The sequence below is a fragment of the Trametes versicolor genome, assembly GCF_000271585.1.
Source record: "Trametes versicolor FP-101664 SS1 unplaced genomic scaffold TRAVEscaffold_11, whole genome shotgun sequence".
NCBI classification, from domain to species: Eukaryota; Fungi; Basidiomycota; class Agaricomycetes; order Polyporales; family Polyporaceae; genus Trametes; species Trametes versicolor.
Genome location: NW_007360331.1, coordinates 1,333,761 through 1,356,903, shown reverse-complemented (window position 1 = coordinate 1,356,903; position 23,143 = coordinate 1,333,761). Strand labels below are relative to the sequence as shown.

The 23,143-nt window shown below is 55.2% G+C and overlaps 5 protein-coding genes across 5 annotated transcripts; 3 read left to right on the top strand and 2 right to left on the bottom strand.

Annotated features, from left to right (window-relative positions):
* Nucleotides 1-1,559: 1,559 nt before the first annotated feature.
* Nucleotides 1,560-2,447, top strand: TRAVEDRAFT_51959 (uncharacterized protein; the record flags this gene model as incomplete). The annotated part of the gene is made up of 2 exons (XM_008044595.1): nt 1,560-1,602; nt 2,245-2,447. 2 exons carry the CDS (start codon nt 1,560-1,562, stop codon nt 2,445-2,447), a joined length of 246 nt encoding a protein of 81 aa, XP_008042786.1.
* Nucleotides 2,448-2,786: 339 nt separating this feature from the next.
* TRAVEDRAFT_51958 (Aldo/keto reductase) lies at nt 2,787-3,608 on the top strand (the record flags this gene model as incomplete). Its single annotated transcript, XM_008044594.1, has 6 exons — nt 2,787-2,820; nt 2,882-2,896; nt 2,958-3,081; nt 3,219-3,266; nt 3,332-3,462; nt 3,523-3,608. 6 exons carry the CDS (start codon nt 2,787-2,789, stop codon nt 3,606-3,608), a joined length of 438 nt encoding a protein of 145 aa, XP_008042785.1.
* A 6,637-nt stretch (nt 3,609-10,245) lies between these two features.
* TRAVEDRAFT_96229 (uncharacterized protein) lies at nt 10,246-10,809 on the bottom strand (the record flags this gene model as incomplete). Its single annotated transcript, XM_008044918.1, has 2 exons — nt 10,246-10,656; nt 10,717-10,809. Coding segments are annotated over 2 exons (504 nt in total), but the record flags the coding sequence as incomplete, so codon positions are not given.
* Nucleotides 10,810-16,451: 5,642 nt separating this feature from the next.
* On the top strand, nt 16,452-18,619 carry TRAVEDRAFT_51956 (uncharacterized protein; the record flags this gene model as incomplete). Its single annotated transcript, XM_008044593.1, has 8 exons — nt 16,452-16,778; nt 16,821-17,022; nt 17,085-17,160; nt 17,236-17,493; nt 17,843-17,881; nt 17,947-18,125; nt 18,179-18,466; nt 18,525-18,619. The coding sequence occupies 8 exons, from the start codon at nt 16,452-16,454 to the stop codon at nt 18,617-18,619; spliced, it is 1,464 nt and encodes a 487-aa protein (XP_008042784.1).
* A 645-nt stretch (nt 18,620-19,264) lies between these two features.
* On the bottom strand, nt 19,265-19,499 carry TRAVEDRAFT_51955 (uncharacterized protein; the record flags this gene model as incomplete). The annotated part of the gene is made up of 2 exons (XM_008044592.1): nt 19,265-19,300; nt 19,359-19,499. 2 exons carry the CDS (start codon nt 19,497-19,499, stop codon nt 19,265-19,267), a joined length of 177 nt encoding a protein of 58 aa, XP_008042783.1.
* Between the last annotated feature and the right edge of the window lie 3,644 nt (nt 19,500-23,143).

The window sequence follows — 23,143 nt, the reverse complement described above, 5'->3', positions numbered from 1 at the left end:
AACCAACCGGTAAGGACAGAAGTGCGTCCAAGTTCAGAGGCCCAGAGTGCTGGAACTCAGAGTATCTAGAGCTCAGAGTTGAAGTGCACACAGAGTGTGACACTTATTTACATAGTTATGTGCTACTAATGTTCATATGCAATCATCCACCTGTAGTTGAATATACTCACTCAATCAAATGCAAAGTTCAATACCAGCTTTTGCTCCACTCTCCCACAGTGCACGGGGGTTTTCAGACTCTTGTCCACACTCCAGTCTCCATAGCACAACCTTTGACAAATGTGTATAGTGATAAGCCAAAGACAATTGTATAATGTACATCGAGGTTGATACTTGATTGATTAAATAATATGTGTCAGCTGTTAGTTTTTAATATTCAATTCTCAATCATATAGTGATAGGCCATGAATGATTGTATACTCCACATTAAGATTGATTCTTGATTGATTGAATAATAGATATTAGTACCCAGTCTTTGACTGGTCCATAACTGGTTATTATTAGTCATTACATATATGTTGATCATATTGCCAACATGGTTTATGCTGAGTGGCAGGCCTTTATTGGTTTACTGTACCCTAAAAACGGAGTTTTCACTTAGGGGTCTATTACAGTGTTTTAGCTAAAAGTGTGTGTAATGTGTGCATGTGTAGGAAAATAAACATCTGTTTTCCAATGCTCAGAGCTAACCTACATGTCTGGAGTGGCAGATGTGGCACCTTGCAATATGTTTGAAAACATTGAGATGTTAACCAGAATCAATATAACATATAATGAGTGTCATTAGTCACAGTGCACACACCAATACCACGTTGATCTTAGTTTACATAGAATCCTCGAGCACAGAACATCCATCAAGAACCCATTACAAAAGGTTTCATGCAATGCTCTCATTATAAGTTCTAATAAAATCAGAACACTGAGAGAAAATAGGGTTTCAATGAGTTCTCGAATCTTGGTGTTTATGAAGAGATTATCTGGTATCCTGCAGTGCTTTGACACTGCAAGCATCATGTTTCTATAGTGGATGAATGATGCAACCACAATCAAACATATCTCACACATAAACATAAAAAACCAGGCTGGTCTTTCTTTGACCTTTGTTTCACTTTGTTCAGGTTTTATAGTGAGATCTTATTCATCATAATCTTGCAAATGCCATTCAAACATTATATTCAACAAGCTCACAAAGTGATGTTCTTCAACATTGTTATAGCATCCAAACAAAGATCAAGGTTATCAGATGGTCTTCTCTTACAAAGATATACAGGCCTGTTCAACTATAACTTCAATGAAACCATTGTGGTATAACAACATATGAAGCCACTGGCTTCTATCAGATTCCACATGGCCCTTTGGTTGTATCAAATCAGGATAGGATCATGCATCACATGTGTGAGCCACAGAAGGTAACAGGAAAGATGTAACCTATGAAACTATTACATCAAATATCCATCCATGTTTGGTGATTTCATTAGTTTTTCATTTAGTCACCTTTCACGGTGTTATCTAGATCAGATCGCGGAAACCATGGCCCAATGCCCACGGTGTGGGGAGCGATGTCTCACCCCGCTAGCCATATCGGCTCTGCTTCTGCACTCGGTACGTCCTGGACCTCACTTCAAAGCTCTCCCTAGTTTCCGCTGCGTCTGAGTTACACTCCGGTACTTACGGACCTACAGGGAAGACAGGCGCTGGGACATGACGCAACTCGACGGCCCCGCGGTCGTGATATTCATCGTCACGTTGCTGCGGCGAGGGGCGTCATGACGGCCTGGATGGTGAGTCAGCGTGAACCCGAAGCGGGTAAGTCTGATCTCTCCGAAAACATTGCGTGTCTGATACGTCTTGTGCGACAGAAGCATCTTAGGCACACGTCCAAGACGTAGTCAGAAAACCCGCGATCCGTGGGGCCACGGGCACCCGCGAGCTGTTCTGGGGCGCCGCGAGCACATAGGCTGTGGGAGGAGTCATTCGATTCACGACGCGTTGGTCGGGATAATTGTTGCAATGACATCTATGAACGGTACGTCCCGTAAAGCTACCTGCAACACGCCGCTGATTAACCAGCTGCCTGTCAGACGTCTCCACCGCCGTTTTACGGACTACTACAGTCGCGGGCGCAGTGGAGCTTTTCAGAGGCCGTGTATTCGCATGCGCGCGCCGCAATACTGACGTTCTGTGGTGCAGGTCTACCCCGCTTGCCGGCACTCTCGATCTGACGCTGATGGCGACTTCTTCCAGCTCTACCGACATGGCTCCTGTCTTACGTAGACGAGTCCGCTTGCAGCGCGTCGCAATTTCGCGTTCCGCCGCAGGTCTACTCGAACCGTCTCTCGGAGGTCGTCTCCGGAAATGCGATCAAGAAGCTCAACCTTCCCCGAGAGGAGCTCGTTATCTTGACCAAGGCGAGCCTATCGATAATGGTGACTGTGCCCATCATCTGACGGGGAGCGTCCTCCGTGATACTGACAGGTATGCTGCCCGGTGGGGCTGACTACAGTGAGATGAACACGGTCTTCAACCCCGCGAAGGCGGAGAGCGTCATCAACCAGAAGGGCTGAACGGCAAGCATATCACCGATTCCGTAAAAGCGAGCTCAAGCGTCTGCAGCCCGAGTATATCGACGTCCTGCAGTGCCACCGGCTTCGAATACGACGCCGATTGCGGAGGCGGTAAGCGCCGATGGTTCGATGGTTGATGAAGGCTCGACGGCGCGCACGACACTGATCATTCGATGCGAGTTTCGTAGATGCAACCTCGGCATGACGTCGTGAAGGCGGGATATGTTTGCTACGAGATCCTGCTCTGCCTACCAATGTACGTCTTCAAGCCTTACGCAACCCGCCCAACAACCCCTCACATCTGTTCTTCGTTCCAGTCATCCAGATGCAGAGTACGCCGCTCGACCTCCACGCGCGATCGCAAACGAAGCTGCAGAATTGACGCTTCCACAGACTACGCGATCACGCACAACCTGACGCCCTTCATCTCGATGCAGAACCACTGCTCGCTCATGTACCGCGAGGAGGAGCGCGAGATGTTCCCGACGCTGAAGATTTTCGGAGTTGACTCGATTCCGTAATCGCCCCTCGCGCGCGGGCTCCTCAGCCGGCCGGACGCTGCGTCGTCCAAGCGCGGCGACACCAACCCGTACGTGCACCCCCGCACCCTTCGACGGCTGCAATTGCCACTGTTCCTCACACTCTCACGAACAGGATCCTGGCCAGGTACAAGACCGAGGCTAACCTGCAGGTCGTCGACCGGTGCGTAACTGGCTGCACTTCCGGGCGACCATGTCTCCTCTGACCATCGCCTCGCTGCGTCATAGCGTGGAAGAGCTCGCGAAGAGGAAGGGCGTGAAGATGGCGCAAGTCGCGCTCGCGTGGATCTTTGCGAAGCCCGGTGTGTCCGCGCCCATCATCGGCACGACGAACCTTTCGAACCTCGAGGAGCTTCTCGGTGAGCGGGCTCGCGGGCACTCGCCGCACGCATAGTGACAGAGCTGATGAGGGGTCGTAGGCGCGCTGGACATCAAGCTGTCCGAGGAGGAGGTCAAGTATCTGGAGGAGCCGTACAAGCCAATGGTCGTCGTTGGGGCTCTTTGAATGTGTGTGTTAGCGCAGAAACATCTTCATACGAGGCATTTTGTCAAAGTGTGTGCTGTGTTGTATTGCTGGACGCCACTCTGTATTGTACGTTAAAATCTGAAAGGCCCTTACAGGAAGTAAGAACGATTTGCGAAGTGGTATACATATTCCACGCTTCATGGTGTCGCCGTGAGGCGCCTGCGTTCTGTATCCACAGGCGGTTGCTCCATTTCACCCCATGCGCCTTCATCGCACGACGCGCGTGGCATGCCCGGCCTTTGAAGCAAGCCGTGTGGCATGCATGCATGGCCGCAACCCTCGCAACGCTTTCGCGACGTAAGCTGTGCGTGTACCCGATACTTATGTTGAGAATAGATTAGGTCAGGTGAACAGAACAGGCAAACCCACGCAAAGACAATACACGCGCCGTCGACTGCAAGTCGGCACGCGAAGCCTCAGCAGGTAGGGGTGCGAGGTCTGCCAGTGTGCTATCCTCGCATACGCTCGAGCTCGCGTATACCACACGATACCGCTGTTCCAGGTTTCAGCACGTCAGGACGGGCCGATGGAACGAGATCGTGCGCACCCTATTATGGTGTCGACTTTTTGGTACGGCTCCAAGGGACTCGGGATGCCGTCCGGACTTGTCTGAGGTGCGCGGTGAGATCGGCGCATAAATCGACCGGAGGGACCAAGCTGCTGTCCTCCGAGTTGTGGCCAATGGGGAGCATCAGCATCTAGTCGTCGAGTGTCTGCGAGTTGCGAGCTTCGGACCATTTAGAGGACATGGACGTGACATCGACGTCGCCCGCTAATGGCCATCCCGGGCTCCATCTCGCGGGGCACGATGCACGAATTAGTAGGTGCCGCATTTGTCTGCTATGGAAGGCTTAGCGTGAGAGCTTCGACGAGACGCATGCCGTGGTGCTCTCGATGGATGCCGACACGCTGATCGCGAAGGGCACGGCATGTGTCTCGTCGGAGCTCTCGCACCAGACGCTTACCCGCATGTGTATCATTTTGTCGAACCGGTAGCAGCAGTCGTCGTACGGGAACGGATGGTCAGGGCTCGCGGCCTCGCAAACGGCGCGGTGGGGTGTCCTGGGAGCGATGAGAATACAGAGGTCTGGGGCGTACCCTTTCACCACGTTCTAGAGCAGGAGGCGGGGCCCGATGGGTCTGAGTGCGCGCAAGCGGTATCAGAAATTTACGGGAACGGTAGATCTTCATCCTGCTGACGGCTTGGGTAGCCAGTACTGTGGAAGGATTGTTGGTCTAGCGATACGCACATTTTTGAGCCAATATGAGGTATGTTTTCTCTGCACTGAATCGAACTGGCTGAGCGAAAGGAAGTCAATTCGGCGTCTTGCAGGGGGCGGACGATCATTGCACAGACAACAGCTGCAGCCAGGGGTTCCCGCGCCCCAGCGGGCCGTCCGTATGCCGCGTACTCTGCGGCGCCGAAGTTCTCGCGTGCGCACCGGTGCAGCTGCCGGAAGCAGGCGACGGTGTCCCAGAAGTCGATGTCCCATGAGGCGCGCGGTCGCGACAGAGAGCGCGTCGGGACGCAGGGTGGTGTGGCAGCTCTCGAAGGGGACTTACGTGTACAGGATGTCGAGCGCGTCGATGTCGGCGCGTCTGCGACCCTGCTAGGTCTGCTTGTGCTCTTTTTACGGCTGTCCCCGGGGTCGTGTGGGCCAGGCAATGGAACGCAGAGCCTGTGTATTGGATGATACGTCGGAGGGCTCGCAGTGCTGTCACGTCTATACGCATTAGTCAACTGGGAAGGATCATGAGTTCGTCTATGTGCTTGGGCGGTGAGCTACGGCATAAATACTATAATAGACATCGAACGTACAGGCTGGTGAGAGAGACATCTAGCTGCTTAAACTGCCTATGCGCGTGTTGGTGGATGACGAGGGTAGAGTGAAAGAAGAGAGACGCCCGAGCTCGGTGTTCTCGGCTTCCGGCTACCGGTCCGGGGTTGCCAGCGGTGTACGTACGAGCGCCTCTTCTCCGTCCTCTCCCTCTTGCCATGTCGTCATCTTTTCAGTCGAGCTTCTGCTCTCTGCCCCTTGCATTCCTGGTTAAACAGCATCCCGGTGAGTATATTCTCATGCGCCTAAAACACACAACTATCGCCATAGCCTGTCGTGTTTACCCAGTGATTTTTCCACCGTCTTGTCTCAGCTGGGATACACTCAGCACACAGCTCGCTCCTCGGGAAGGTACCTAGCCTTCATCAATCTGGAAACAGCTCTCTGTGGGCGCTGTTAATACCTATGTGGAACCTCGTGGCTTCCATATTTGCAGCCCGGCTTGTCTGGAATCTCTTCAAGTCGATGGGCGCTGCGTCTACGCGGCTCATCCAGCTCCTCTCGACAGATCATCCTTTAGCTGCAACTCTATTGTGCCGCTCCTACCCTATCGGTTTCCTTCGTCGAAAGTGATATGGTGTCTAGCACATCGCGTAGTACACTCACGAGCCCTCACAGGTAAGTGTCAATCAGGGAGGCGCCGTACACGCTGCAGGATCTTGCTGACCCATCTATGTACACTGTGCAAGCACGAACTTCGCGAGCAAAGCGTACGCCGCTGCCCCTCATCTAGGAATGCTCGCACATGGGGTAGACAGATGGGAGCTTGCGCGAGGACATCTGTCACGGTGAGTGTCTGCCGCTCGCCGCTCTACGAATGTACGCCTCCCCTTCACTACGCATGCCGTTACGGGAGGCCACGCCGCACATAGCGTCATTCACTACGCCCCCTAGAGGGATATCGTTCACAGCGCGAATGGGGACGCTGCTCATCCTACTCTATATCCTCCGACCGCATGCTCGGCCCTATGCTCAGAGTGCGCGCGGACGGCGCGACCATGGCTTTTTATAATTGGCGACGTGGAGGCCTCCTGCACGCATTCGAGGCGCATCTCCACGTTCCGTGGTAGCACGGCGCGTCGCACACATCTGGATACCGTCCTGGCCGTCGTTGAAGTGGACAATGGATGGAAGGTACGCGGTTCGTCGTCGTCTTCGCCATTCACGTAAGTCTCACGTCTCTACGCTAGCCCCGACAGCGCGGATAGGGACTTATTCTACACTAACAAGCGTAAGATCTCCTGATACCTAGCTCGAAGACGGCCCATTATGGCAACAGAGGACTTTCTCTGTGGGCATGTTTGAATGCTTGTCCACGGAGGCCACGAAAGCTTGGGCATTTCACGCATCATGGCGCAGCTCCCAATGTGTTCTTCCAACCCTGTACCAATCCCCCGCGTCCGCATCCATTCGGTGGACGCAAGAAGAGACACGGTATCGCATAGTAGGTCGTGTCCCCCTCTTCGCCGTAATCGCGATTCACTAACTGCGATCACTATAGGACGACCTCAGCGCCAGACCTCGGTACGTGCGCCCCTTGCGACGAAGCGACGCTCGGGCATCGATTGCGGGGACGGCGTATGTGCAACCAGTCCCGTCCCCGTTTGTACACCGACAGGGCTCCTGACCGGGTGATATAGACTTGATTTGGTGGCTTGCGTACGCGTTGTTGTCTTCAAGTTGCGATGCAGGCCGACCTTACGGTGGAGACTTCCTGCAGCTCGAACGACACGGCTCTTCACGCCGACGAAGTGGCTTCTTTGCTGGTTGCTCCGGCTCTGCTGTGATTGTGACTCACGGACCTGGCGTCAGGATATCGCATTGCCGTCCCCGTTGCGCGGCTCAGACGACGAAGGTGTGCGATCCGGCAGCGAGCAGCAGCGCGGCGGGGACAGTGCGTCTTGCGTGTACTATGTACAGGAGTTTCCCGAGTTACAGTCCCGCAACGCGACGCCCTCTCTGCTGCCCCTGCTCTCTGCGACCAGCTCTGTCCGCCCGGTCAATGATACAACAAGAAATGTAGAGAGCGGGTAGCGACATCGGTGACACGGGGTACTCAAAAACTACCACAAGGATCATCGACGAGAAGGGCCGCTATCGTAAATCCTCAAGAGAGTGTGGAGTGTATACGACGAGGATGTGCAAGAGAAGACGGGGGAATATAGATCATGAGTGGAACTCCGAGAATGTGTGGAGACGTACATAGTGAGAAAGCGGGATGACGATCGGGACCCAAAAATACAATGAGACACATATCGAGATGCGGTGAGACGAGAGAAGGGAGGAGGAAGCATGGGACGCGGATGGTGCATGACGACGTGTAGGGATCAGAGGAGCGGAGAGAGCGGATGTGTGCGCAACGCTGGTGGTTGCTCGTGGAATGGAGATGGGATAGTTGTCGAAGGCGGAAAACGAGTTGTGTGAGCGGCGTCGAAAGCCCGTGAAGGCGAATATTTCTGGGGAGCTGTGGGGAATGTCGAATGCGCGTGAGGGGCGGGGAGATGGTGCCCCCGAGTAAGCAAGACAAGATATCCGCGAGTTGTATTGGACCGCTTCATGAATCATGTAGAGACTCGAGCGATGACGTCGATGTGGTCTTGGACAGGGTAGACAGCGAGAAGAGACAGTCTCAAGATGGTGGATGATTCCGAAGGAAACGATTTGAGCGAATCGAAGGATGTCGATGAAATGCGATTGGGTGTGTTCGAGTGCTTCGTCGGAGCGAGTTCGCGCGAACAGGAGGGACAATTCGGAAGAGGACCCCGGTATTGCCAGAGCGCGAATGATACAGTGTGACCGCAGCCTTGTCGGCTTCGACGTGACGTAGAGCGCACGGACGAGGGCACTGACCGAGAAGAGATATCCGAGCAGCAAAGAAAGACTGAGAAGACGGTGTGTGGAGCATGGATGTAGCGTGGAGGATCCACGGGATCTGCAATGGAATGTGTCAGCGGGCGGGTCTACCTCCTAAGTGCTTGAGTCCACATACGAGTGCGGGAGCCGCTTGAGGACAAAGGCCTAGGAGGCAGCCGTCTCCGGAGGATAAGCGTGAGGCACTTGCAAACCGTCACTTGAATCGGCGAGTGCACCGGAAAGACTGTCCTCGACAGCACTGTTTGGCGAGACCGCAAGGCTCAAAGATGCCGCCGCCTCCCTTTCAGAGGGGTCGGCAGATGATTCACCAAGTTTTGTCCTAGATGGATGATGAAGCCGTTAAGAAGCTTGCCTTTACACAGAGGCATGTATGAGTACATACGCAATGTCCGGCTCGCCTTTGATGCGAATGATTTTGGCTTTCAGGTCGCGGGAGACGTGTTGTATATCCCTCCCCCAAAAGTTGTTGTCATAGTCATATGGTGTGGCGAGTGTGTCGGTCATGCGCAAAATGTCAATGCGGAGGTCGTCAGATATGCATTGCAGTACACCGTCAGAGACGTCCTCAGCGAGTCCGGACATGAAGTGCCAGAGAACCGCTGCATCGACTGTGGTCGGAACGGATTGGGTTCTGTCTGGAGCAAAGACATTGAGCAGAACGCGAGTCAGCTCTGCCAGAACGTCCCCTGTGTAGGCGCGAACGGTCTCCAGGACGTTGTCGGGGAGGGATGATGTCAAGGCGCGATTGGCGCACTCCAGGAAGTGGTTGACACTTTTCAGATACCTCGTATGAGCGTTCTTCGTGTCTTCCGAGGGCGCCTCCGCGATGTGCAACTGCTTGAGGCGAACCTGGCGATATGCCCCGGTAACGGCTTGTCAGGAGATTGGATCAGCATGTGCAAAGCTCTAGGAGGAAAAACGATCTCACCTGGCAGCAAGACGTTCGTCAGGGGTTTCTCGCGTACCATAGCGTTGCGAATTAGATATCCTTTCTCGCTTTCAAGCTGTTCTTGCCCAATGAACTTCAGCATAGAGAAAGGACCCTCGGTCTCGAGGTGGTCGGAAATAGCATTGCAAGTCGACGCTGCCCATTCTGCGTCGGCCGCCTGCAGACTGGACGACCACGATCCACATCTGAAGTAGACACCTATGGCAGCCGCTTCGTCCCCCGAGAGACATGATGGATCCCACCGAAGTATGCACAAGATGATATGAAGCCATAGCAGCTGCTGTTGATTGCCGTTCCCGAGAGGACCGTATTCCGAGTCCGCCGCAGGGCCGAAGTGCTCTCGGGCCGATTTGTGCAGCTGTTGGAAGTAGTCGACGACGTTATCAGGACCGAAGTCCATGAGACACACGGAGGCGGCAGAGAGGGCGTCCGGGGATAGAGTGGTGCTGTATGCCTCTAGTAGTGTCTGTTTGTCCAGGCCACCTTCGAGCTTGTCGATTGCCGACCGCTCGCGCCCCCGCCACGTCTGCTTGGGCTCTTTCCAAGCCTCTGGTGGGAAGGATATAGACCTCAGTTGTCGACTCGTGTCCTGCACCCGGCGCCACAGAGATCTCCAGTGATCTAGTGAGATGTATACGCGAATACGCTGACAGAAGGTGGATAGTTTTTGTTGTGTGGATCTGAGGATCGCGGTCACACCGCAGCGCTTGCGCAACATTAAATCACAGACCCAGTATGCGTGTCGCTTTGGCTGCCAGGCGGCGTTGACTGCGCGGATTTGGGGGGTGAGATAGGAGCACTTGTGGTTGACGAGAGGGAGAAGTGTGGTAACCACGGTGAAGACGGCAAGAAGGCCAACGAGAGTGGATGCGATGGCCGCGACGGTCTCGTGGAGCGTCCAGAGGAGGATGAGCATTCCGGCGAGGAAGAGTGCTAGAGCGAGCTGAAGGAGAATGGGGATGGCACCGATGATGTCCTCGACGCGCCACGTCCGAATATTGTTCAGGCGATATTGGCGCACACGAGCAACAGGACGGGAGGTCCCAGAGACACCGCTGCTATATTCGTTGAGCCACTGCTTGACCATGATGCCCACAGACGCGGAGGACAGGCTGAGGATGAGGCCGGAGAACCACAGCGCATTAAGCCACACGGCCCAGCGCGGGACAGGAGGAGCGGTGCTCGCGTTTGCGCGGGTTGTACTCGAAGGCTGCGTCGAGTTCACGAATGGAGGGTGGATTGAGTAGCTCGCGAGCTGCGAGGAGATCTGCTGCAGCACAGCGATGGAGGGATCAGGGGCAGCGGGCTGGAGGAGAAGGTACGATTGCACGTTGAACGTGGTGAGGACGGCCGAAAAGAGACCCGCCTAGGAGTGCTCCTTGCTTAACAATGTTGATTCATGTGAGGCGATGTTATGACGACGTACGAATACGAGGTAGGTGTCGATTTCCTCCTTCCATCGCTTTATCATCTCGTCGCTGTATGTCTGAACCATCTCCGTAGCATTCGACCACGCCTTTGTCTTTTCCTCTTGTGTGTATACTTCGTGTCTCTTCCAAACCACATCCTAGATGACTGTTATGGGAGTGCAAATGAACAGTGTGGAGCACGTACACCGAAGGAAACTCCCGGAGGAATCTCTGGGCGGGTGTGTCCCGTACGTTCCACTTCAGGTGCATCTTTCTACAGAGATGCACTGGTCAGATACCGCCAGAGCGAGCAAGAGACAAGGTACTGACGGTCTCGCCTCGTTCTGCTCGTGCGGGGAGCTCTCCTTCGGAAGTCACGGGGTCGTGCGCCGGGGGCGGCTGAGACGGTCCTTCGACTGAGAGCGGGTCCGATCCGTGGTGCTCAGACATTGAGATGCAGTACGTGTGGGGACGAGGAATGCGGTAGGAAATCTATGAGGGATATGCTGAAAGACACACTGGCATATAGGGCCAGACACAGAGCGCTGGAGGTGGCCCTTCTCCTCGTGTCCTCGGCTTCCATGCCGGACGTCAAGTAGGGTTCAGTCCATCCGCAGTTCTCTTGCCGCCCGGTCTACTTGCCTAGCCCGCATACAAATGTAGAAATATATCGGCACGACACCGTCTGCGATGCAACATACAGATATAATCCACTGGAAGGAGAACGTAACCACCCACGTTCCGGTGTGTATTTATCGACGTCCCGGGTTCTCTTCCGTGGCGGAACATCGTTTCCTGGTCACCTCGACACGCCTTGATCAAGCCGCATACGCGTATAATCCCAAAAAAAAACGAAGTGCGCAGTACCCAACGGCGTGTAACACGCAAGCGGAGCTTAGCTTACCGACGAGGTCATCCCGTCCTGAACTTTCGAATACGAGGTAGGTAATATTTAACGGGGGCAAACCATATGCCATATGTCTTATCACATGGCGATTATCCTGCCATACAAACAATGAAAGAATCATAGTAAACGCGCAGTCCACCATGAGGTGGCCGCTTGCATACGGCGTTTTGTGGTGCTGTCAGGCCTGGCTCGCCGACGAGAACGCCTTCGGGAATGGTTGGCCCCTGCACATGTCGAGGCGGTAAAATCCTCACACTGAGCCACTGCCAATAGAGACTCGTACTGCATGCAAAACTCTAGATACGCACGGACGCCGCGGATAAGAGTGGAGATTGGGGGAGCAATCATGTGTGCAGTGTGTACCTGAGAGGGGACACGCTGATGCAGTCGTACGCTAGCTCGAACTTTGGAAGTGCCTGCGCACGCGGCGCGCCGGGCATGCCTAGCAGCATGGTGGTTCTGCACACCTGCGGGAAGGCTCCAGTGAGATACAGCGGATAGCCCGAATGAGCGTAGCCTGTCAGCGGGACGAGTGTGAGTTAGAAAAACCGCAGGCGCGTGATGAGTTTCGTCAAAACGACGGGGTAGGTTGAACACGTACCAGTAGCTCGGTTTCTTGCTTCTAATTGAGAGTCCGGAGACTGATTATTCCAGAGGAAATGATGTACACTCATGTATTGCGCGTAATCAATGCGCGGACCGCCAGACGCTTCGCAATAGGGCTCCTACTCGAAGTCTGGCTCGGCCTTAAGGTCAGGATGTCAGTTATGACTGAAGCTGAAGCAGAGAACGAGAAAGCGGCCCGCGAATGACTGCCACCGAAGTTCCGTACCATCCGAAAAGACGCCGTATATGTGCCGAGCTTCCGGAGAGCGGGGGCGTAGGGTGCGCCGAGGCTCGCATGTCTCAGCGGAGGTCTCAAGGTCCATAGATTGCTCGATTGTTGCGTCATAGGAAAGGGAGACGTACTGCGTCCGCACATTTCAGCGCGATTCCAGCACTCTGCGGCTTTGAAAAACTCACATGTTGTAGAACATTTCCATACAGGCATGGGGTGAAAACATACCACACGGCCCTGTAATGAGACAGAACGAGTGAGTGGGGCAGTCATGGGAAGCGCGGGCGTACCACGCACTGGAGTACGCGGAGGAGAGCGTATCAATGTTGGCCTCTGTTGGATACTGTACACAGTCTTCGTCGCAGAGACCGTCAGACATAACAGCTGCATCTCGTACCTATAGGCCCATCGACAGAGTTCGCGCAAGTTCTCACTGATATCGACGCAGTCGACGCAGAGCGGAATCTGAAAAGAGGGGTGAGAGTGACTCGCAGGAGATGCACCGCCGCGGATACCCACTTGAGCCCCCCGAACACGAGTCATCGTTCAGTATGTTATGATATCGAGTGAAATATAGAGCACTGGATATGTTATACACAACCTGGCGGGTATGGCGAAACACCGGATGTCATCGCGGTCACGACCAAGAAGAGGAGAGCGAGGCCGCCGGGCCGGCCTAACGCGAGTGGAACGATTAAGCTAGCCGTAGTTCGATTGTATCAGCCACTCACGGAGCTCGAGACGATCTTATTGTTCACTTCGTTGTCCGCTGGTGAGGTGTTCTCGGTTTAAGGACTGGTACGATGCGTAGTTCTCTGACAGGGCTTCGCTGACCTGCGGAGGTAATGAACGCGGGCGTTTGTGTGACGGGAACTAGTGCAGAACTCGTTGTCCCGCGTGCGTAGTGAGTCCTGTGAGAGTTCGCCGTGTTTGGGCCTCGCATGGATTTGCTATGCCGTGCGACGTCCATATCGACAGCCACAGATCATGCAGCACCGAGATGCTGTTCCGCGTATGCATGGCGTCCCGGATAATTCAAACATTGAGATGCCAGCCATCAGTCAGGTTACGCCAAGTAAACAATACCAGTACTCACCGTATAAAGTAATCGATCTCTTTCCAGCACTTCCTCGGCGTGGTCGGCAGACCATCTTCTGCTGGTGCAGAACGCGCGCGTCTCGGGGCGTGTAGATCGGGAATATAGCGAGGTCGTCGCTCGTACCGCTTGAGATGTGTGTGGACATGACATTATCGACGCTGAATTTCCCGGCCGATGTCGAAATACGGAGCTTCGCGAAACGTGAGTCGGACTAATCAGTGGGCCATACATTGGTACTAAGTGGATCTCACCTGCTCGAGCCATCGTGCACCCTTGACCAAAATGTCCGCCATCATCGCTGCCGCCGGGCGCCCGGACTCCTACGAACATCCAAATATCTGAGATGCTTGCGGGAGCAGAGTACTTACTCGCTCACCCAGTGCGTGCAAGTCGCACCGCTTGGAAGTCCTGCCGAGCGATAGACGGTGCGATGGTTCAGGCGCTGGAGACGGCTGCAGAGCATTTGACCTGACGGAGGTTGTGTTCGCGTACGTGCACAATTAAAGCATTGGCTGTCTAGAGTTACGATGACGGGGGTAGCGGGTCGATGTCGGCGGATGGGATCCCGGGATGAGAACGAGCACGAGGTGGAGGAGAGGAGCATGGGCGTCCAATAAGAAATCCAGCGAGGGAGAAGGTCGTGTTGAGCGACGAAGAAGGCTACTTCTCGAGGGGCGGTGCGAGGAAAAGAGTGAGATATGTGAAGTAAGTGGATACTCACAGGGTAACGAAGGTGTGACAAGGGGCGTTCTGAGCGACGCGCTCGCATATATGCGCATATTTCTGAGTGATCTTCAGGGTATCTTAGCTTGAGTAAGGCACAAGCAAAGCCAAGAGCTCATAACAATCTTACAGGCAAGTTTAATCGCGCTCTTCAATACGTACGAGCTCACCAGCGGCGTTATCCACGGAGCCAACAGGTATGCTGACTCAGAGCACGCGCAGCAGTGTATACGGAGGAGTGTCTCACTTCTTGGGGAGTGATAAGAGTTCGTACGTGTAGAAACTAGATGGAGCGTTGCCAGTTGGGAGGATAGTCACCACAGACGTAGAATGCGTGATAGCACGAGGAGAAGCTTGAGGCGGGGAGTTGCGATGTCTCCAGTCTTGCACGTGGACGTGAAGCTCTAAGGAGGCCCCGGAGCTAACGACGGGTATGCCTCATGGCGTATCGGATGCAAAGTTAGAGCAGTGGAAGAGGGACGGACTGTGCAGGAAGTGGCAGGAAAATCGTGGTCAGAGTGAGGACGACGGCGCTTGCTGGGCTTGGGACGGGAGAAGCGCGCCCACGTGACCGCGCTTCTCTCGCCGTCCTATGCCCGCCTGCGCGTCATCGTCGCTCTTCGCTCCCGCCACGTTTCCCGCCGCTCGTCCCCGCCGCTACACTGCTCAGTACGCCATCGCATCTGTACTGAGCCTCACCTCGCGCTAGCTAGGCTGGTCCCACTTTCTGGGTTCGTTTCGTTGTTGACTTGCACTACAACGCCGACGACTGGCACGGCATGCCCACCAGCGCTCTTGCTCTTCTCTCGGCGTATACTCCGCCCGCTTCGTGCAGCACACACAATCACGTCCTGCCGATACTCTTAGCAGAATAGACACGACTAGGAACCTATGGCTCCCGCAGGGCGACGGACTCATCCGGTACGTTCTCATTTTGTCCATTCGTCCTCCCCTGCGCATTCTCTCGTGACGTCAGTTTCTTACGGCCTCCTTGGCTGATTCACTGTATACCTGGCCGCTGCTGCTTGTAGCTGGCCTTGTCCTTCCCTATCATCCCACCCCACCTCAATCTTGTGCTGCTGCGAAACTAGCTCTACCTCCACATCATCCTGTAATCACTTGCCCTCGTTGAGCATACAGTCGTACTCGGCCTCTAAAGACTGCTCCCGGGCTCCACATACTCCCGTGCTCTCGCATCAAGCTCTGATTATCTACATGCAGCGTTGGCCCCATGAAGCACGCATTTAAGAAGCACTCGAGTCCCGGAGGTACGCGTCAGTCCATGCGATCGTGATATGTCGATCTTAGGTCTTAGCTTATGCAGGATACCCTGCCGGTTTCGTGAAGGCTCTCAAGCAGGATGTCACCGTGGCTATCGTTTGCTGTCCGATGCAAACCGATCTGGACTCGTCGCGACACCATTTACGCTCCCGTCCACGATTCCACTGCGGCGCCGGCAGGGACGATGGTCGCCCGCCTCTGGCTTTACATCCAACGTGAGTTCGCCCGACGTCTCAACTTCCTGGCGGTCTCAGATGCGCCTCCAGTACCACCTCAAGCATGCATTTGCAAGGCGTTCCGCCCGTATCAAGTGAGCGATGTCTCACTCCGTTAGCCATATCGGCGCTTCTTCTGCACTCGGTACGTCCTGGACGTCACCTGGATCCTCTCCCTAGTTTCCGCCCCGTCTGATTTACGCTGCTGTACATACGGACCTACGGGGAAGACAGGCGCTGCGACACGATACAACTCGACGGCCCGCGGTCGTGATATGCCTCGTCACGTTGCTGCAGCGAGGGCCTCCATGACGGCGCGGAGGGTCCAGCGTAACTTCGAGGCGGGTAAGTCGATCTCTCCGAGAACATTCCGTGTCTTATACGTCTTGTACGACAGAAGGATTCTAGGCACACGTCCGAGACGTAGCCAGAAAACCCGCGATCCGTGGGACCACAGGCACCCGCAAGCTGTTCTGGGGTGTCGCGAGCTCATAGGCTGTGGGAGAAGTCATTCGATTCACGACGCGTTGATCGGGATAATTGTTGCAATGACATCTATGAACGGTAAGTCCCGTAAAGCTACCTGCAACACGCCGCTGATTGACCAGCTGCCTATCAGACGTCTCCGCCGCCGCTTTACGGATTTCGGTGCCGACCCCAAAACGAGATGCCAGACGCGCAGCCCTCGCATGCAAATTGGCGGCGTGCAAGCGGCCTTCCGCTATTCTACGGCGCATGTCCACCTCAGACGTGCTTGCGAAGTGCGGAAAAACCACGCCGAGTGGCACACTGGGTCTGACACTGACGGGGACTTCTTCCAGCTCGAGCGATATGGTTCCTCTCTCGTCGATGAGTCCGCTTGTAGCGCGTCGCAATTTAGCGTTCCGCCCCAGATATATGCGAACCGTCTCACAGAGGTCGTCTGCGTAAATGCGATCAAGAAGCACATTCTCCCTTGCGAGGATTCCTTCATTATAACCAAGGCGAGTCTATCGATGATCATGCCCATGTTCATCGTCTTACGGGGAGCGTCCTGTGGGTGAAAGGTGCATTGTCAGGTGGACCCTGAATGTGGCACGAACACGAGCTTCGACCCCGCGGCCACGGAGAGCGTCATCAACCAGAAGGGGCCGAACCGCAAGCATATCTTCGACTTCGTGAAAGCGAGTTCGACACACCTGCAGCTCGAGTACATCGACGTTCTCCAGTACCATCGCTTCAACTATACCACGCCGATTGCGGAGGCGATACGTGCCGATGGTTAGACGTGGTGACTGCCAGACGGCGCGCTCGACACTGATCACCCGACACAACCTTTGTAGATGCAAGCTCGGCACGACGTCGTGAAGGCGGGATACCTCCGCTACATCGGCATAAGCTCCTGCTAAGCCTACCAATGTACGTCGTCCAGCTTTACGCAGCCCGCCCAACAGCCCCTCACATCCGTTCTTCGTTCCAGTCATCCAGATGCAGAGTACGCCGCTCGAAATCCCCGTGCTGTCGCAAGGAACACTCTAGCCCTAACATTTCCGTGGACTACGCGATCGCGCACAACCTGACGCCACTCGTCTCGATACAGAACGACCACTCACCCATGTACCGCAAGGAGGAGCGCGAGATGTTCCCGACGCTGACGATACATGGGGTCGGCTCTATCCCATGGTCGCCCCTCGCGCGCGGGCTCCTCAGCCGGCCGAACGCTGCGTCGTCCAAGCGCGGTGACGCCGATCCGTACGTGCACCCGCCCTTCCCTCTACGGTCGCAGCACTCTGTTTCCTACCCGCCCACGTCCAGAATGCGCTCGTATTCGACCTGACAAGACGCCACTGTGGCGATCTGTCATCACAACGCTACCGTACCAAGCTCCGATAAACCGCCTGCAGCTTTCAGGATATGAAGCACACATCTTGAAGGAGTTTCGAGTCAAACAGGTATTTCATGATTTAATCTAACCTGGCACGTCGGGCGGAAGGCGTAGCGGGCACGATATACTCTGCAGGTTCTCCCATGGATCTGAAATGGGACTCCCACTCTGCCCGTCGTCGGTTCTCTCACGACGGCCTCACACTGCTCGTATCAGCGGTGTCATTCTGTCGACGCAGAGCTTGGCGCAAGACCTGTACGTCCATATTTCGTTGAAGCCACCCCGACTAGCCTCGCGTCTAACTCGTTTACACTCTCAAGTTGTCACACATCTCCACGTGCGCACATACGCAAGTCCGAGCAAGTCGATATCGCGATCCCTGGCACTACGGGCATCCACGAGTTGTTTAAGCACGCCATAACACTTTGCGCGAGAGATACTCCTCCCTCGGTCTACGACATGTTCGGCATCGTCGTCGTCGTAGTGAAGACCAAGTACGGTACGTCCGGCACGGCGCTATGCGGTATGCCAAACTGACCGGTCTCTTGCCAGACATCTTTTCTAACACTCCAGGATTCGCATTTCCGGCCGCCGAGGATCTCGCCGGACATTCCGTCCTAGCACTATACCACAAATCGGCGAAGATCCTTTGCAATGCAAAGTCGACACTGTTGTGCGTCATGGCCGCACCAGAACTCGAGCTCGCGCGTTCGCAGGCACAAAAGATTCCGAAATTGACTGCATTTCGATCGTGGACAGCGTACCGGTCGTTCAAATCCGCCGATCACGACCCCAAGTACGCGCTGCTCACGCACGCCGCACGTTACACCGGGATTCCGTGTGCGTTATCCTTCACTCAGGCTCGAGTCACACATGCTTACTACGAATACTTATCCAGTCTCTCGCCTGGCGGAAGCTCACGGACGTGTCGCCGCTCGCAGTGCGCATACCCGTGTGGGCGACGGTTTCATAAGCGGCGCACTCCTCAGTTAAGGTCTCCGTCGCAACCTCTGGCGGCCGTACGTCTCGTATGGAGGATCCTTAGTCCTCCATTCTGCGGCCGTCGCGCTCGCCAGCCGCCATATTCCTTGAAACCAGAGCTGTAGCTCCCACGCGCTCGAGCACCGACGAATTGCCGACTGGCTCTCTAGATATGCGGAGCGTGCACCGCGGGCTCACTCAACCCCGTGCGACGCATCTGCGCTCAGGAACGCGAGGGGACTCCTGGGCCCCTTGAAGACGACCACGACGCGTTCTCCAGCGACGAGCATATAGCCAAACTGGCGAAAACGATGTATTCGCTCGTGCCGCGCATAACTGCAGGCGAGATCTCCAGCTCGAGAGTCGCCGCGTTCTCCGCACTGCTCCCTCGCGTTGGCTCTCGCTCGCGGCTCGGTCTTACGATGTCACTGGCGCTGTCTTCAGATCCAAGATCAAGCGTCGAGAGCTCACGCAGCGGTTGAGCGTGGTCGTTTGGAGACGGGTTTGCAGAAAGGCGTAGGGCGTTCGGTGATCGGTCGCATCGCATTTTCTCCGGGTATGTCACAGGCATATAGCAAACATTGTCCTCATTTCATGACATCACGCGTCTGCTCGACACGGCACGTATACCTCGATGAGGATACGCAGCCTTTCATGCTACACCTGCCTGCTCTCAGTCGAAAGCAGGTAGTTCTGGACAGAGATCGAGTCAGCTCATGAATCGGAATGTAAAAGGTGGTGCGGTACGCACGGCAGGTTGAGAGTGAAGGCATTGCGAGTCGCTGGTCAAGCGGAGTGGTACGAGTGCCATGGACGCGATTGCGACGTGCACGTAGAGGCAGGCCTCGCCAGAGCCGAGCCCAGATTTGAGGAGGGTTGTCGAAGGTGGCATGCTGCATGCACTCCTGCGGCGCTTCGAATGTTTCCGTATCTGGTACGTGATTGTGCCCAGGAGCGTGTGGGGGGTAGTCGACGAGGCCGTGCCAGTGCGAGAACGGTGCTGGTACAACGGGGCAACAGGAACAGCGCTGAGCGGTGCCGCTCTGGAGACATTCAGCAGTAACGGGATAAAACGGCGAGGGCTAACACACATGTGGTAGAGCAGTGGCAGACAATGGCCGCTGGCTCGTCAGGTGCGACTGGATCCCTGTGAGCGTATCACCGAGGACGGGCGGGACCGCGTAGTTCTTGGGCAGTAGGAGTGGATGTGAGAATGACGGGGACGCCTTCTATACGCACCCGGGACTTTTGAAAGCTATGTAGCTGCGTATATGCGCGCACAGGCATCATCTAGGAGACGCAGTGTGGGCAGAGGTGTTCAGTCTGAAGTACGCGGTATGCAGGATGTCGGATCATACTCACAGTCTCACTGCTACTTTCAGACCTTCCCGTGTGTATCCCTCCGTGTCTATGGTAGAATCGTCACATAGCGCGCACAGAGGAGGAGATGTAGTCTAGGAGCCTGGGGTTGAAGATCCTCCGAGTCCGAGTTCGCAGTTCGAGTTTGCTAGGCCATGACGCGGTCCAGAGTATCGAATAGACGCAGGTTAAATTTGCTTGTGCGCCACCAGGAGGTTGCTGCTGGATGCATCAGCGGAGAGACAGAGAGACGTGGCAGAGCGGTTCGCGGTAAGAGCAGACGAGGAGGCCAGCGCTTACTGCGCCGGCGCCGCTCAGAGCGGGAGAAGCGCGCCCACGTGACCGCGCTTCTCTCGCCACCCTACGCCCGCCTGTGCGTCATCGCTCGTTGCTCTCACCAAGTCGAACCACTCGTCCCCGCCGCTACATCTCTCAGCTGCGTCCGTTTTGCCTCACTTGAGACTAGCTAGCCACGATCCGGCCTTCTGAGCTCCACCACAGCTCCTCCGCCTACCCTGGCGTCGTTCAAGCGAATATTCGGCATCGTAGCTGGAACAAAGCTGCGTCTCCCGATCCGTGGATGCTTAAAACGAGCGAGAACACACTTTGTCATCTGATTGCGCGTACGCGTCCATAATCTGGCTCGGAACCATGCGTACAACGCTGTATTCAGAATCACACTGGTGGGCGATGCTTCTCGGACGGCGGCGCTACTGGGCAGAACACTCCCGGTACGTCCCCTGCGACCACTCTGATATACCACTGGGTGGACTAACGTAGAATTTACTCTGCCAGACGTATCTCTACCCTCGCAATATACCTTCCACGGTCGCTCTCGGCCTGAGGTCTCCCCCGGCCTATGCGAGATTCACACTCTCTCCCAAAGACCTGGTACGTACCTCGCTATCCTGCTCATCCGTCGTAGACCATGGCTCGTTGATAAATTTTTCGCATCTAGCGGCTGTCAATCCGCCCTGTACGACTGTGCTCAGCACACTGACAAGGAAAAGGACATTGCTTGTGGCAGCTGCATTGCAGATCCGCCCGAACACATGGCACGGTACGCCTATCTCATCTAAGCTCGCTGTTGTATTGCCAACTGAACCGCCAAAGCTCCCGCACAACCGCTTCTATGTAAAGTTAAGCGATGTCTCTGTCCAAAACGGGAGACTCGTACTGGCACTCTCGCGCGCTCGGTTACGCGGACATTCAGTGTGCGATCGCATTCGTCCGACGGCGCAGCTTGATAGGTTGCAGAGTACTTATGACCGCAGACATTACTCTGCGTGCGACAATAATGAGTGAGTCGGCGCATACATTTGGCTCTATCGGGCGAGACTGACTCATTCTCAGGCATTCGTTTTCGCCGTACTCCCTCTGGCAGCAGAGAGCCGGCGCTGTTCCTGGGTCCCTGGGAAGCGCGTAGACTTCTCGAGCTGCGCTACGGCGCCCGCAATTGCGTCTGTCACTCGCGTCCAGTGCGCCGACTTGCTTCATATCCCGCCCGAGACACGGATCCACGTCTAGAGAACGCGTATAGGACGCGTAGTCATGTACAAACGCTGGTATGTCTCACGCCATGCTGTACCTTACCAGCTCGTCTTTCTACATCTCTCTGTATAGCTCAACTCGGACCGCACATCGCTGCCTCCGGCGCTCTGCATACGCTGTCCGAGGAAGCTTGGCAAGTAACCAGTTGTATGTAGAGCGTGTGCCATACGTATATACAGATCGGTTCCGCACGTACCCAATCTCAGGGACGAGCACAGAAGGGTCTCTTGTTGCACCAGAGGCGCGTGGATGAGGTAGAAACTGAGGGGAGTCCGAATCAAGTAATTAGTACAGCAAGAAGTTCGGAAAGCGGGTAGAAACATCAGCGACAGGGCGTACTCGAACTAGCACGGGATCATCGACGAGAGGGCCGCTACAGTACAGCTGTCAAGAAGTGCGGAATGCATACGACGAGGCGGCACAAGTGAGGGCTAGAAAACAACGATCGTGTATGGAACTCCAAGAAGCTACGGAGGCGAACATAGTAAGAAAGCGGGACGATACTGGGAACCCAAGAATAGAACGAAAGGCATATCAAGATGCGAGGAGACGGGAGGATGGAGGGGGAAGTATGGAATGCAGGCGGTGCGCACCGACGCGCAGGGATCAGAAGGACAGAGGGAGCGTATGTGTGTGCATCGCTGGTGGTTGATCATGGAGGGGAGATGGGATCGTTCTTGGGGGCGGAAGAAGAGTTGGGTGTGCGGCATCGGGGGACCGATGATAGAGAATGTGTCCCAGGAGTTGTGGAGAATGTCGAGCGCGTGTGGGGTTCCAGATGATTGCGTCTTCGAGTAAGCAGGTCGAGATATTCACCGGTCGGGCGCGGACCGCATCGGAACCATATGGAGACCCGAGCGACGTCGTCGATGTGGTCATGGACCCGGTGGGAAACGCTGAGGGGAGATGGCTTCAGGATGGTGTACGATTGGGAAGGGAAAGATTTGAGGATTTCAAAGGATGACGATGAAGTGCGATCAGGTGCGTTCGAGTGTTTCGGCGGAGCGTGTTTGTGCGAACAGAAGGGACAGTTCGGAAGAGGACACCGGTATCCACAAATAGCGTATGATGGGGTGCGACCGTAGTCGTATAGGCTTCGCCATGGCGTAGAGCGTACCACATACGAGGGCACCGACGGAGGAGAGAGATCAGAGCAGCAAAAAGGGACCGAGAACACGACGTGGGCGGGTCTACATCCTATGTGCTTGAGTCAGCATACGAGTGCGGGAGCCGCTTGAGGAAGAAGGCCTATGAGGAACCCATCTCCGGGGGAGATGTATGGAGCTCTTGCAAACGGTCCCCTGGATCGGCCACTGCACCGGAAAGACCGTCTGCGACGGCGCTGTTTGGCAGGACTGCAAGGTCCAAAGACGCTGCCGCCTCCCTTCCCGACGTGTCGGTGGGTACTTCACCAAGGTTCGTTCTAGATCGATAATAAAGCCGTTAAGAAGCTTGCCTTTATACAAAGGCATACATAAGTACATACCCGGTGTACGGTTCGCCTTTGATGCGAATGATTTTGGCTTTCAGCTCGCGGGCATCGTCAGGTATATCCTCTCCCCAAAAGTTGTTGTCATAGTCATATGGTGTGGCGAGTGTGTCGGTCATGCGCAAAATGTCAATGCG